Source organism: Netta rufina (assembly GCF_964035555.1).
Source record: "Netta rufina genome assembly, chromosome: 11".
Classification (NCBI taxonomy): domain Eukaryota; kingdom Metazoa; phylum Chordata; class Aves; order Anseriformes; family Anatidae; genus Netta; species Netta rufina.
In genome coordinates, this window is record NC_140134.1 from 11376136 (window position 1) to 11390273 (window position 14138).

Sequence of the window (14138 nt, forward strand, 5' to 3'; positions counted from 1 at the left end):
GTGTCTAAGCAGTGGCAGGGCTGCTTATTGCTGGGCAGAGCGAGGCATCAAAGTCTGCCTGCTGCAGCTCATCTGTGGTAACATGGTAGCTCTTCAGAAGAAGTCCCGAGTCTGTTTTTATCTCCCTGCCTTGTTACAAACCCTGTGGTGAGTGCAAGGCTGAGTGTGTCCAGGTGTTGCTGCATGAGGGCACTGCTGGAGGGCGGCTGGTCTGAACCTGCCTGCCTGTGGGCTCAAGGTAAATCGCCTTCTCCAAGACCCTGCATGGGGAATGGGGCAGGCTGGGGAAAGCAGTGTAGCCCAAGGGGGGCTGAAGAAAAAGAAACACTAATTGGGCCAGCACCATGTCCCAAGGCCATCCGTGTGAGAAGACGGTGGAGAAATGCCTGGCTCCCCTCCTTGTGTGCCATTTCCCAAAGAGGCTTGCATTTGGGGCAACAGCCTGTTTTAGTTGCTCTTCCTTTGCCCAGAGGGGTTTTTCCAGCATGCTGCTCCCCCATCGTTCTCCAAAGAGCTCTCCTTTTCCTAAAGCTGGTATCCTGATCGACTTGACACCCCACAAACTGTGATACAGCTGAGCAGTGAAAATGAGTCAGCCTCAGCCTTGTTATCACGGAAACTAACACATGCTGCGGAGTTTGCACCCTGGACGCTGCAGCAGATAATTGAGAGGAGTTTAGTACTTAAATATAGAAGTGTTTGTTCTTGAGGCTTGCAAAACTGAAGCTTGTTGTGCAGAATTTGACCTGAATATGTTGGCTTTTAAATATATCTGGGACTGATACATGTTAAACCTTGCTGTATTTCACCGTTCTGATCTCTTAAGACGAATGCAGTTGTGGCAGTCTGCTTAGTGAATGCAATTACCTGTGCACTTCTAAAATCCTGAATCATGTTTTAGCTGTCCTTGCTGATTTTACATCTACCTTGGGCATCCATTTTCCCCTCCCAGAAACATCGTAGTAAATTCCCTGCCTCAAGAAGCAGTTAAGCTTGCTGTCAGCCAGGTCCTGCTCACTCGGAGCAGGAGGAGGACCTGTGCTCTCAAACATTAATGCAATAAGCTTCTGTTCCTGGTTCTGCTGCTGTTTCCATTTTTCAGGGCACGCCGGGGAAGTGACTTACCATGTTGGTGCCAGAACCAAGAATAGACCTCAGGTGTCCTGACTCTAATTCTGCGGTTCAGCTGTGGGATCATGCTGCTTTTTTCTATTCCCTTGCCCCTTCTTAGCAAACCAGAAATAGCTGCCTGAATATCCTCAGTTCTTCTTTGTCCCAAATGAAGAATCCGTCAGGGCAGAGTTCTTCTTCTGTAGTTCAGAAACAAAAAAAAAAAAAAGGGCTGTGCAATAGTTCTTGATTGCCAGAGTAACCGCTGTCTAAAGTGGATCCTTGATCACATCTGCTGGTCTGGGCTCTACTTTTCTTGAATGTTGGCATTTGGCTCAAGATGACTGAGACTTGTGTTGTGATGTGCAGCTCTGTGCCTCTGCCTTCACGTAGCTCTTCTCATAACAGCGGTGACTCTGCTCCATCTGGAGTGATGGGAGCATAATGGAAGGAGGAGGATTTCAGCAAGACCTCAGGAGGTATCCAGGCTGCTACTCTGATCAGTAGCGCTAGGTCTTGCTCGGGTGAGCTCTGAACATTTAAGGCTGCAGCTCTCCCTTGTCCATTCCAGATACTGTCCCATTGCTTCTGTGCTTAGGAGGAAGGATTTTTCTTTTGCCATTAGCAGTTCTTTGCAGATTTTACCTGTTTCTCTGTGATCCTTTGTAACTGCAGGCCTGCTGGCTCCCCCAGGCAGCACAAGGTGCCACGGATGCAGGTGAGAAGTGCAGAAACCCCACTTGAGGTTAGTTTGGAGTATGGATCTCCCCTTTCCTGTGCTGAGCAGGCCAAGTTCTAAGCAGCTTGGTGCTTGTTTGTGGTGGAGGGGGAGAACTCACCCTGGCAGCCTGTCTGGCTGCGTCTCTGCCGTAACTACAGAGACGTTGGCTGTAGCTGTAGGAGGTGGTTAAGGTGCCCGTTTGCCTTTCAGACATGCAAATGTTTCTCATGCCATGAAGCTGCTTCGTGTCTGTAGGAGGTGCTGCTTTTTGGCTGACTAAAACAGTCAGCCTGCTCCCACCCCACATGGGTAGAGTCTGGCTGGGCGGTAAAAACTGCAGACAAGCTGTTTTTCTGGAACTGCAGCAGGCTATTGTTTGGGACATCAGCCTTTTTTCCCCTCTACAAGCTTATTTGACGAATGACAAAGAAACTGCACTGTGTTCAGTCTCCAGGGCCTTGGTCACGCTGCTTCCCTCCTCCGCCGCCGTGCCCCAAATGTGCATGCAGCTCTGCAGCCTCTGGGCATGGCAGGTGTCACCGAGTGGAAGCAGAAGTGCTGTGGCTCTGAAAACCATCTCCTCTGCTTCTTCTGGTGAGAGTCTTCCTATTGATCTCTTCATCCCTGCCTCCACAAGGAGATCAGAGCAGAGGGGCAGGCTTGCAATGTGAGTAGTGTTTGGAGATTGAAATGTCCCTGCCTCTACCCTTGCTGGTGGTGCCAGCCAGCAGAAGCGGCCATCTCAGCGTTGTTGACCTGCTTGTACAAGTTCTGGTCCCTTCTAAACAGGCTTCCTCCAGCCCTGCAGCGAGCTTTCAAAGGCTGAAATATGTATTCAGAGCACGACTTCAAAAAGTGGGTGCCTGTGCTCATCTAGCACTCGGTGCCACTGCCAAAAGCGGTGTCTGACTGCATGCACATTAAGCATGCAGGTGCCAGACGTTGCCTGTAATGCAGGAATCTGGGGCCTGGCACGCTGCTCGGCAGAACGGGAGTCTCTTGTGTGCGTGCACGCTGCTACCCACACTTATGAGGGGGCTGAGAGCAGTGCGTGCTGCCCCGTGGCAAACTTCTTCTCTGGGGAAGCTTTGGCTGCTGTTCCAATGGTGTGGGGAAGATCTTGAGCAGAGGGATGTGAGAAGTGTGGTGTGAGTGCCCTTGCTCTGGGCAAGGCTCTGTTTCTGGGTAAGTTGCCTTGAACAGATGCACCATGGGGCAGAGGCACTGCTCTGCTGGCAGCTGTGTGGAACGTGCTGTCAGCTCCTTCTGCTGGGTGGTCTCCTGCAGCCCAAAGCTGAGACCGGAGTCCTCGAGGACAGCTTAATGGTGGCAGGGCTCTTTGTCAGCTCGAGTCACTGGGAATAAAAATTCAGTGGCTGCTCTGTCTCTAGTGTTCTGCTTATCTTAAGGTCTTATTCAAGGCAGTAAAGCGTCATTTGTCATCAGCGTAGCGGTAAGGTGGTTTATTTGCCCAGAGTCCTTCCCTGAACTGCTGGCAGTGGTAAGCCTGGCTGCTCAGGGCTCATCTTTACAGCCATTTCTTGTAAAATAGGCTTGGTCAAAACTACCAGGAAGGTCTAATCCTTAAGTGGCTGTAAATAACAGTATGCGGGGAAGAAAGCCATATGCTTCAAGATCCTGAGCAGGTGCTGAAAATCTTAAATTGTAAATCTAACTGGAGCATGCAAGGAAAAAAGCTCTTCTGAGTCTGGCTGCGTTGGGTGTTGGATGCCTTGCTGCTGGGGCTCCTTTCCCAGGGAGCACACTGAGAACAGCAGCTTGTGCTGGGGGAGTTGTTGGTCTGAGATGGGGTGGACTCACGTGAAATATGGCTGTAGTAGGGCCGAGAGATGACTTGGGGTCTGCAGGACAGGGTTGGATGAAAGTTAAGCCTGGCCATGGCTGTGGGCTGTGTGGCTGCACACTTCTGCTGTGAAACGTGTGGCTTGGGTGTGATGGGCCCGAGATGCTCGTACCCCCTGGGGCTCCGGGATGATGCAGGAATTAAGAGGGCACACTGCAGCAGCAGCATCCTGATGGCATTTACTAGGAAAAGCAGAACTGGATCTTCCAATGCTCATTCTCTAGAGAGCGTCCTGAACGCCTGCGATCTGGAAGAGTGCCACGCGGGTGTCGAGACTGCTCCACAGAGCTCTTAAATCTGTCAGCGTTTGGCTGACGTGCTCGGAGATGGAGCATGCTGGCTCCGAATTCAGTCATTAAAGCTGCAGCAGTGAGTCAAAAGTCAGAGCGGAGTTTCTATTAAAAGCTACTGGTTTTGCTGTCCCCTGCAAAGGAGAGTTGGCATGTGCCTCTCTTGCAGCTCCGAGCGGTGGCCTGAAAAGTTCCAGAAGCTTTCTGCCACCCGCTGTGCTCTGGATGCCGAGGCTGCTGTGTGAGCAGGTGGAAGGGAATCGTGTGGACCCTTAGGCTGGAATTTCCCACATAAGTGTGAGAAATACTTGATTGTTTGCTTTTAACTACTTAGACTAAGAAAAAAGTGATCTGGTGTCTGCTGTTCCACTTCAGGATCTCCAGGGATGCTCCTGACACTGGAGATTGCTGATGCATCTTGCTTATGCACTAAAGATAGTTAAAGTCTCCTCTCCTGCAGGCTCCCTGTTTGGGAGAGGAGATGAGGCAACATCCCTGGATGTCTTGAGTGGTCCAAATGACTTGAGGGTGGGTGGCCTTTTCTGGTGGGTCTTTCCCCGAGGAGGGAGCTCAGCGGGTGACCCTGCCAGCAAGGAGATGTGTGAGTGCTCCAGGTTGGTGGAGGGGTGCAGCGAGAAACAAGATCTGGTCTCCAGTGCGGATGTTTCCTAGGCTACCTGCAAGGGCTGGCTTCAGGGGATGCAACCTGATCGCTCAGTGAGCATGAAGGAGCAAATGCCGAGCCTGGCTGGCAGCTCTTCCTCCCTGTGAGCAGCTGTAGGTGCCGAGATAAGCCCTCGGACTCACAGGGGCATGGGGGTCTCCCACAAGCTCAGCACAGCCCATGGCTGAGTGCTGCCAGTGGGATCTGTCAGAAAGCTGCTGGGGTGGCTGGAGTCCATCTGCATTAACTGCAGGATGCCAACGCTTCCTGGCCGGAGTTCAGGGGTGGGTCGGTTGTAGCCAGTGTGGTGGTCGGTGCTGGAACTCAGGTGCCCCATGCTCTTCAGACACCTGAGCACTCGATCCCTTTAAGGCCAGCAATCCTGCTTCTTGCAGACGCTGCTTTCGGCCTCATTGTTTTTCTATTTCTAGCTGCAGTGACATCCCAGCAATCCTGGGAGCAAATGTATAAGCTGCGGCCGTAGCAAGCCGGCACGGTGGCGGGGATGAAGGTGACACTACCGATAACCCCATAACACCTCGGGGGACTGCTGATGTGCCCCTGACCCCTTGCTGGTGTGACCTGTTTGGGGCTCTGGTCCTAAACCTCTGAAAGCAGTGCTGTAGCCAGGAGAGGAGGCACAGGACTGCGTTGGCTGCTAGCTGTCAGCACGATGTTTGCTGTAGCACTCCGGGAGTGCCCACTGTACACAGGGTCACCGCGGGGCTGCTTGCTGACCAGTACTATGAACCCACAGAGCTCGGTGGAGGAGGGTGTCAGTGCTGGAGCATTTGTCAGCTGTGAGGCTTGGGCTGTGGGATCAGCTGCTTTGCTTTGACTCTTGTACTGTTTAGTGACTAATCAGATTTTTGAGCCTGTTTAACAAATTCAGCTGTCTCCCTTGAACAATACGCTGGCTGTATTTTTAAACACATCACGTGGCTTCAGAGAAGTCGGCGAACCAGCGTAGCGCAGCTCGCCTGGGCTGGGAGATGCTCTGCTCTGCCCTGCTCTGTGCTGCGACGAGGAGGGAGCAGTCTCCTCCCCGGCTTCAGCCGTCTGCAATAGCTTTCCCTCGGCTTCCTGCTGCTCGCGGGGCTGCTCCGCTCGAGCTCTGCTGACAGTAAGTACTGCCGAGGCTTCCTGTGGCTGTGGGGTCGGTCTGGCTTTTGCTCGTTCGCCTGTGTGTTGGGGAGAGCTGAGCAGATATTTGAAAAGCTCCCCGTGACCTTACCCTGCAGATGGTCTCTTTCCAAGTCTCCTTTTAGCACACTGCTGAGTTCAGTCCTGTGCCACAGCTGAAATGGGGGAAGGAAGAGGTCTGTGCTCTTGCTGGGGAAATTCTTGGGGATAAAGCTCTGCAAATGCGGGGAGGTGCTGTGGATGGAGCTGAGAGCTCCTGCGGACTGGCTCTGCCTCAGGTGCCTTGGACCTGCCTGTGCCTAGCTGGGTTTTCTGTTGCTGTTTTGAGGCTCCTCGCTGCAGTGTGAGGTTAGAGGTGCCAGCTCCCAGCAGGCGTGGGGCTTGGGGCAGGTACATCCCAGTGCTGTGTGTACCCTCGGCAGCTCTGGCACTGGGGTAACACTGGTGTCCAGTGGCTGTAGTGCGCCTCAGTGTGATAGCACTTCTTTTAACGTCTGATTTGGGCAGCGTTTTAGACTCTCCCCTCCTGAAAACCTGGGTTAAAACCTTGTGAGGTTGAGGATATCGTGTGTATCCCGAACTTGCTTTGCTGAAAACCGAAAGCTTCAGGGCAGGCTGCCTTGTCTCGCAGCCTCTGAATAATTAAAACCGTTTCTGAATGCTTTGCTCTTGTCATTTGATTTGGGGACATGTTCAGCTTGCTGAGACTTGTTCCTCTTGTCCAGAGCTGGCTGGAGCCGTGCCCCCGTGGGATCCCACGTGGGTGGGTCAGGCCTCGCTCTTCCCAGCCTGCCACCTCCCTCCCCGCCCGCATGCAGGGCGATGGCACCCAGCATCTCCTGGGCCCTGCTCAGGGAGGAAGGAGGCGTTGTGCTGCGGCACTGATGGGCTGCATTTCTCTGCAGTTCTCAGCATGCTGAGTAACCCTCTGGGGAACGTCCTGGGGAAGCCCCCGCTGGGTTTCCTGCCGCTAGACCCCATCGGCTCAGACCTGTCAGAAAAGTTTTCCACTCCGGCGCTGAGGAACTCCCGCCTGGATTCCCGTTCCCTCCTGGACTCGCGCTCCAGCAGCCCCTCTGACTCGGACACCAGCGGGTTCAGCTCGGGCTCCGACCACCTCTCGGACTTGATCGTAAGTCAGGGGCCTGCGCCTGCTCCCTGCAGCCTGGGCTCTGGTTGTGGTGTCTCACCGCATTTCTGGAGAGCGTGGGAGATGCGTGGGGCTGCGGCCTGCCTGCTTGGGAAGGGAATGCTGAGGGAGCTGCCGTGCGTGCACTGATGCAGCTCTCCTGCAGCCCAGGGTTTGGAAGAAGGGCTGCTTGTGCAGTCCTCCCTCAGAAAAGCCTAGCAGAATCCTTATTTTTCTTCTAAATGTTTTGCTGCTCTGTGCCTGCAGCCTTAATGGGTTAAAGCATCTCCCAGAGGGTCTGAGTGCTTGAGCTGGCGTGTGGCAGGGTGTGTGTCCTGCTTCCACCAGCAAGGTGGCCGAGTAGTGCAGCTGCCTCTAGCCTGGGCTTCTCGAGAGCTCCTGTCTCTGCCTTTCATTGCCCTTCCCCTTTGTGCTCCTCCAGCGCAGGCCTGTTTCTTCCACAGCAAACTGGGTCTAGCCTGCTTGTGCTCCCTAAAGCACAGCTAAATTTGGAAGCCGGCAAGCGAGGCGAGCGCCTGTCTCGGTGACCCAGTCTGTGCAGCTGGGTCTGCCCGCGTTGCAGCGTGAGCAGCAGCTCCGGGTGCCAGCAGGGTGCCCTGTGCTCCTGCACACGCTGTGGGCTGCTCCTCCTCGGTATCGGAGCATAAAACCAGGGCCTCAGCTGTGCCTGGCTCTGCTCTGGCACTGCTGCTTCCTTAACTCCTGTGTGGGGTGGGGATTGGGATCTTCAGTGGCAGGCAGCACAGCTCTCCTCTGGGAAGGTCACCTCTTCCCCAGTGAGGTGAGGCAGTGGCTTTCCTGCCTTCGCCGGACCTCAGTCAGAGCCAGGAGCATCCCCAGAGCCTCCCCTCCGCGTGTGGTGCATGACCTCAAGTGCTGCATCCTACTGCTAGGAAGCTGGGCTTTAATGTGGAGTTTCTCTTGCAGTCAAGCCTTCGCATCTCCCCGCCTCTGCCCTTCCTGCCCCTCAGTGGGGTGTCAAGAGACCCCCTCAAGATGGGAGTGGGGTCACGGCTGGAACAAGATCAAGCGGCCTTGGCTGCAGTAACTTCCTCCCCAGCCAGTGCATCAAAAAGATGGCCTGGAGCTTCTGCGTGGCCTTCCTGGGATCTTCTGGACTCTCCAGAAGACCCCTTCAGTATTGAAAGAGAAGCCAGGCTGCACAGGCAAGCAGCAGGTAAGTCGGGTGCTGGGTCTCAGCAGGCTTCAGTGCCTGGTGGTGGCTTCTGGGAGGGGACCGGGTGGCCTGGCCTGAGCTTGCAGCAGCTCAGAGCTTCCATGCAGGCCTGCTTCTGGGTCCGTGAGCTGGTGGACAAACAGGCAGAGGCCGTTTGGGCAGCTGCCTCTGCTGCTGCTGCAGCTCTGCTGAATGGGTAACGGGGGGATATGGTCCTTACGGTCCTCTTCTGAGTGCTGCCTGTTTGTCCAAGCTGTGAATGAAGCAACTTGCACCTGGAGCGGGCAGCTGCCTCCCCGAAACTACAAGAACCCTGTCTACTCCTGCAAAGTGTTCCTAGGTGGAGTCCCCTGGGACATTACGGAAGGTGAGCAGCCCACGGCCATGCACGCAGGCCTTGGGTTTTGGTATCTGGTGGGCTCCCATCCTCCCTGGGGTGCTGCTGCCAGCTCCCCTGCAGCTTGGGGGTAGGGAAGGAGCTGAAGCTCTGTGAAAAGAGCCACAACTCCCACTGGAGTTGGCAGCATGTGGTGGCACAGTGTGTGTACAGCTTGCTCAGGCCTTCAGGAGAGCCCTGTGAGGAGGTGGCTGCAGGGGGGAGCCGTCTGAGGGGGCACTGACTTCTCTCCTTCCGTGTGTAGCTGGACTGATCAACACCTTCCGTGCGTTTGGCTCACTGAGTGTGGAGTGGCCTGGTAAGGATGGCAAACACCCACGCTGCCCTCCCAAAGGTAATATGCCTAAAGGTAATAGCGACACGGTAGGGTTACTTTTTTCCCATGCTATGTTACAGCACGGATGCTGGGATGGTACGGCTGCATGCTGGTGACTGGATGGTACAGAGCACCCTAGGGTAAATGTCCCGCTCGCACTGGGGTCAGCACCAGGGTTGCGGAGCACTGTCACCTCTAACCTGTCCCTAGCAGGGGCTTGGGTGGAAGCGTGGGGGTGCAAAACCCCCGTTTGGCGCTTCCAGAGCCCAGTGCGGGGCTGTCCTGCTCTGGTGGTGGCTGCCAGCCTCCTCTGCTGGTGCAGGCACCCAAGGTACATGTGCCCTTGGTGTAAAGCACCCACAGTGAATACAAACGTGTGTTTGCAGCAAGCTGCGGGCACCACTGAGTTGAACAGCCCCGTGGCTTACTCCTGTCTGAAATAGTTGGGCTGATGTGTAAGCAGGAACGAGTTACCGCATAACAAATGTGGTGCCTGGTTTGTAGCCTTGGCAGTGCCTACTGGCCTTGCTCAGCCACCAAAGCAATGCGAGGCACTGTGTTGGCACTGATGGTGGTGCACAGCTCTGTGCTGATGCTCCTGAGATGTCTGAAGTGTGAAGCTGAGCCCGCTCTCCTGCAGCCTGTGCTGTGTCCGGGCTGGCTGTGGCCACTTGATGTGTCTAGAGGTGGCTGCAGGAGGCAGTGGCCCAGATGTCCCTGAGCGCCGTGACTTCTGATGGAGAGGAGCAGCCCCGTGCTGCAGGGGGCTCTTCCCCAGCTCCGTGCATCAGCAGTGGATCCTGTGTGTGGTGCTTGAGCAGGAGTAACGCTGCCTCCCAAGAGGAAGGGTTGGGGCCTGCAAGAGATGCAGTGCAGATACTTTGGGTGCTATCAGAGTGTTTTTGAAGGTGTTTGGAAGCTGGAACGACCTTCCCCCCAGTGCAGCTCTAACAGTTGTTCCTCTCCCTTCATCTCTAAAGGATACGTTTACCTGGTGTTCGAGTCAGAGAAATCTGTGCGTTCTCTGCTCCAGGCATGCTCCCAGGACCTGCTGAGTCCTGACGGGCTCAGTGAATACTACTTCAAGATGTCCAGCCGCAGGATGCGCTGCAAAGAGGTGAGCAGGCCCATCAGTTCTGCATCCCTTTGTTTGCGGAGACGCTTCCATCCCTCTGGTTCTCTATTAGACCTTGCCTGCTCGTGGAATGGATGGCTCCTGTGCGTGCTGCAGGCAGATACCTTGGATCTGCAGCTGAAGCCGCAGCTGCTGCCCAGCACAGCCCTGGCTGGCTGACCGGTGTGCTGGAGGCGCTGCGGCAGCCAAGGGCTTGGACTGGCACACCAGTGAGTGGGGCCTTAGCTGTAGATCAGGTGCAGCTGCACAAGTTTGTAGAGTTAAAGAATTGAGATTCAGGTCTTACCTAGACAGGCGCAAACTAATTGCACTCCAGACAGCTCTCCTGGTGTCTGGCTATTGGCAGCACTTTTGTGCCTGGTGATTTAGCTCTGGCAGAAGTTTCTCCTCTTCAAAGCCCTATATCAGCTGTCTAGCAGATGGAAGCTCCTGTTGAAATTGGCAGTGGGTGGGTTGTTTCATCGATCCCTTCCAACAATAGGCTTCTGTGCAGGGAGGCATCTGACTGGGCTGTAAACATAGGTGCAGGCAGTAGGTAAAATCGGTCATGCCTGGATTGTTTCCTGGCTGCCAGCCCCAGCGGACTGGTATTTCGGATTCCAGTTTGGCTGAAACAGAGCAGCATGGAGTGTTTGTGTTCCCTTGGCAGGCCCCAGCTCTACTGAGGTGTCTAGAGCTCTAGAGCTCATGCCCTGGATGTGGACCCTAAACAGCAATAACTGAAGGGGCGTTTGCAGGTTGGGGGTGAAGTCTTGAGGGCCTGGGTGGGTTCCTGCCCTCTGAGGGTGCGGGATCAGCCCGGTGCTGGGATCACAGGCTCTTGACCTGCTGACCTGCTTGTGTTTGCTTCCAGGTGCAGGTGATCCCGTGGGTGCTGGCAGACAGCAACTTTGTGCGCAGCCCGTCGCAGCGGCTGGATCCCAGCAAGACTGTATTCGTGGGGGCTCTGCATGGGATGCTGAACGCAGAAGCCCTGGCAGCTGTCATGTATGACCTGTTCGGAGGGGTGGTCTACGCTGGTATCGACACGGACAAGCACAAGTACCCGATCGGTGAGTGCTGCTCCTGCCAGGGAGCGCTCTGAGGAGATGCGCAGGCTGCAGCTGTGCCCATTGCTGGTCCCTTCCCAGGGCGCTGAGCTCTGCAGGACAAGCAGCCAGCAGGACAGACAGCCATCTGCCTCCACCTCTCTGGGAGCAGATGTCCAGCCAGCTTCTTCCACCAGCAGTGTTCCTCACCTCCTGGCTGCGGGGATGCGAGACAAGCCTTGGGGGTGCTGGCAGAGATGATGTGCCTGGCACCTTCCAGTTCCCAGATTATTCTGCAGCAGCTCAAGGTTTTTAATGCCTCTTCAAGTGTTGCTGAAGGGTTTTTTGCCTTGGTTCAGTGCTGTGCACAGACAGTCAGCTGCTAATGATCCTTAGATGCTGCTTGAGCTCTTCCCTCCCCAGAGCAGGGACAGCTGTGGCTGTTACGGTGTTGGGGCAGACTCAAGCCTGCTGGCTGCTGACCTCAGCACTGAAGATGCTAGTCTGTGTGGAAAAACACTGCAACAGACCATCAGGAGCAGTTTTCCAGACTCAAGCTATGGGAAGGCTGCAGTGAGCCCTGTGTTTTGGAAGGGACTGTGGGTCTCTTGGTTGTCACCAGGCAGGAACAACTTCAGTTGGCTAGTGCTGAGCTGCCTGCTGTTCATCGCTGTCCATGGACAGCTTCCCAGCTTTTCTGGTCAAAGCTGGGTGCCCGGGGCCTGGGTTTGGGGTGTGCTCATGGCACTGCTGAAGTGGCTTTTGGAGACAGTCCCAAGAGATCCCACTGAGAGCTGGAAGTGACCCTTGTAGAGAGGAAGGGTCCCCAGATGTGATCTCTGTGCCCCAGAACAGATCCAGGTCTCCCAGCCTCTGTCCCGTGACGCTGGCTGGGTGCTGAGGGGACAACGTAAATGTGTTCTGGGTGGCACTTTACGCTGTGCCCATCCCTGCTGCCTTCAGCTCTAGCTGCCAGCACGCAGGAGCGTCGTGTAACAGCCAAAGCTCTTATTACTCCAAATTACTCCAAGAAAGGAAACTCGTAGGTGAGCACAGATAGGGTTTTCTGTAACATAAGAAAACTCTGCTGGAAATGAGTGGTGCAGGAGCACTGCTGACTGGCAGTGAAGATGCAAAAAAGCAAGACCCTGGGATGAGTGGGAGGCTTAAAATAAAAGCTGCTGAGCTGTCTTGGCACTGGCTTATTTCAGGTGCAGGCGTGGAGCTTGCTGCTCCTGCTCCTCCTGTCCTGGTCCCAGAGCTCATGCAGGTGTGGAAAATCCTTTCTGCTCTCAGCTGCCTGCTGTGCCTGCCTGGTGGAGGAGGCGGGTGGTGTGTGGGGCTCCTCATCTCCCCTGACTACTGCCTGGGGGTGTGGGCTTGGTGTAATGCTTGTGGTCTGGCTTCTTCTAGGGTCTGGCCGTGTCACCTTTAACAACCAGCGCAGTTACCTGAAGGCGGTGACTGCTGCCTTTGTGGAAATCAAAACTACCAAGTTTACTAAAAAGGTGAGGAGCTGGTGGGAGGGGCTTTGGGGCAGCCCAGGGAGCTGGGCTTTTGTGTGTGTGTGATGGGCAATGCTGCTGGGAGCACCCTGACCAGCACAGCCTGCCCTGTGTCCCTGTGAGGGGGTGCTGGTGACCTGCATGGCATGGCCCTGCTGGGGCTGCCCAGAACCACAGTTTTATGCCAATTGCCTGGTTTCTTGTGCAGGTTCAGATTGACCCATACCTGGAGGACTCCATGTGCCAAGTCTGCAGTGCTCAGCCTGGCCCTTTCTTCTGCAGAGACCAGGTAATGCTTTCTCCAGTGCCATTCCTGCTCCTGGCAGCCCCATGCAGGGACTTCCTCAGGGAGGAGCAGGCTCCACTCCTCGTGGCTGTGGTGTTCGGGGTTCCCTGTTGTCCAGGCTCCCCTGCTGGGGAGGATGAGGTGTTGAAGCAAGAGCTCTGGAGGCGGCAGAGCCCTCCTGCTGCTCACCGGGGCGGAGGCAGCGTTCCACTGCTGTCCTGAGGCTGCTCAAAATGTAGAGGATGCTGGCTGACCTCTGCTCACTGCTGAAGGAGCTGGGCTGGAGTCCAGCAGCTCCCTGTTGGAGTCTCAATGGGAGATGGAGCAGCAGCAGCATGCTCTGCTCCACCTCACCAGGAGGAGATGAGAGTGGGAGAGCAGCGAGCGCTGGCAGAGCCCTCTGGCAGCATTGCTGGAATTCCCTCCCTCTGCTCAAGCAGCCCTCAGAGCTGCTGCATTGCTGTGGGCAGTGAGACCAGGGAGGGGGCTGCCAGCCCGCGGGCTGCTGTGTGCTGTGTCCACCTGTCCTGACCGGCGGCGTTGCCCTCTGCTCTCCCCGCAGATCTGCTTCAAGTACTTCTGTCGCTCCTGCTGGCACTGGCAGCACTCCATGGAGGTCCTGCGTCACCACCGCCCGCTGATGCGCAACCAGAAGAACAGAGACTCCAGCTAAAGCGGCCGCCGGGGCTCGGGGGCCGCCGCGGGCGCAGGAGAAAGTCCTTTTGTTAACCTGCCAAGTGGAGAGCGCACGAGCGTGCCTGCTGGTGCCAGACCCAGGCTGGGAACGCGCTTCCTGAGGACTAATGGGGAAATCTTACATTCACGTTTGCACTTGCTGGTCTTTTTGTTTCTGCACTAATGCACAGTGAATTTTGTCGGGTTTTGTTTGGGGTTTTTGAGGGGGGGAGCACCCCTCAAGTGATTCTGCAGTTCCCAGACTTTGGTTCCTAGTTTGCTGACGAGAAGCAAAAAGGGCCGCGTGTTGAGAAGGTGTTTATGCAGATGCCTTCACCTAGGTTTTTTATTTATTAAAGGCGCTTTTTTACATTCCTTGCAATACTGATGGTAATAATGCAGGTCTCATTGGCTCCATTTTTTTGCAGTTGCCATACAGTGCCTTTCCATTCATTTAACCCCCATCTGAACGGCATAAACTGAATGTTCAGCTGGCGTTTTTTACTGTAACAACAAGGAGACTTTGCTCTTCATTTAAACCAAATCATATTTCATATTTTACGCTCGAGGGTTTTTACCAGTTCCTTTTTACACTCTTAAACAGTTTTTAAGTCGTTTGAAACGAGAGATTTTTCTTTCCTGGCAGCTTTTAACATTATTGCAATTTGTGTCTGGGG

The 14138-nt window shown here is 55.1% G+C and overlaps 1 protein-coding gene across 2 annotated transcripts in view; it reads left to right on the forward strand.

Annotated features, from left to right (window-relative positions):
- The window catches only part of CPEB1 (cytoplasmic polyadenylation element binding protein 1), a gene marked incomplete at both ends in the record, with an annotated part of 33843 nt that extends 20384 nt beyond the window's left edge, over positions 1–13459 (forward strand). The window contains 9 exons of one of the 2 annotated variants that reach the window (XM_084293576.1): positions 6698–6924; positions 7870–8119; positions 8373–8486; positions 8761–8865; positions 9813–9949; positions 10821–11019; positions 12409–12503; positions 12709–12789; positions 13349–13459. In XM_084293576.1, the coding sequence (XP_084149702.1) occupies positions 6698–6924; positions 7870–8119; positions 8373–8486; positions 8761–8865; positions 9813–9949; positions 10821–11019; positions 12409–12503; positions 12709–12789; positions 13349–13459 (1319 nt within the window). The remainder of the gene's footprint in view (positions 1–6697; positions 6925–7869; positions 8120–8372; positions 8487–8760; positions 8866–9812; positions 9950–10820; positions 11020–12408; positions 12504–12708; positions 12790–13348) is intronic. The other variant, XM_084293577.1, reaches the window with a different exon arrangement.
- Positions 13460–14138: the final 679 nt, after the last annotated feature.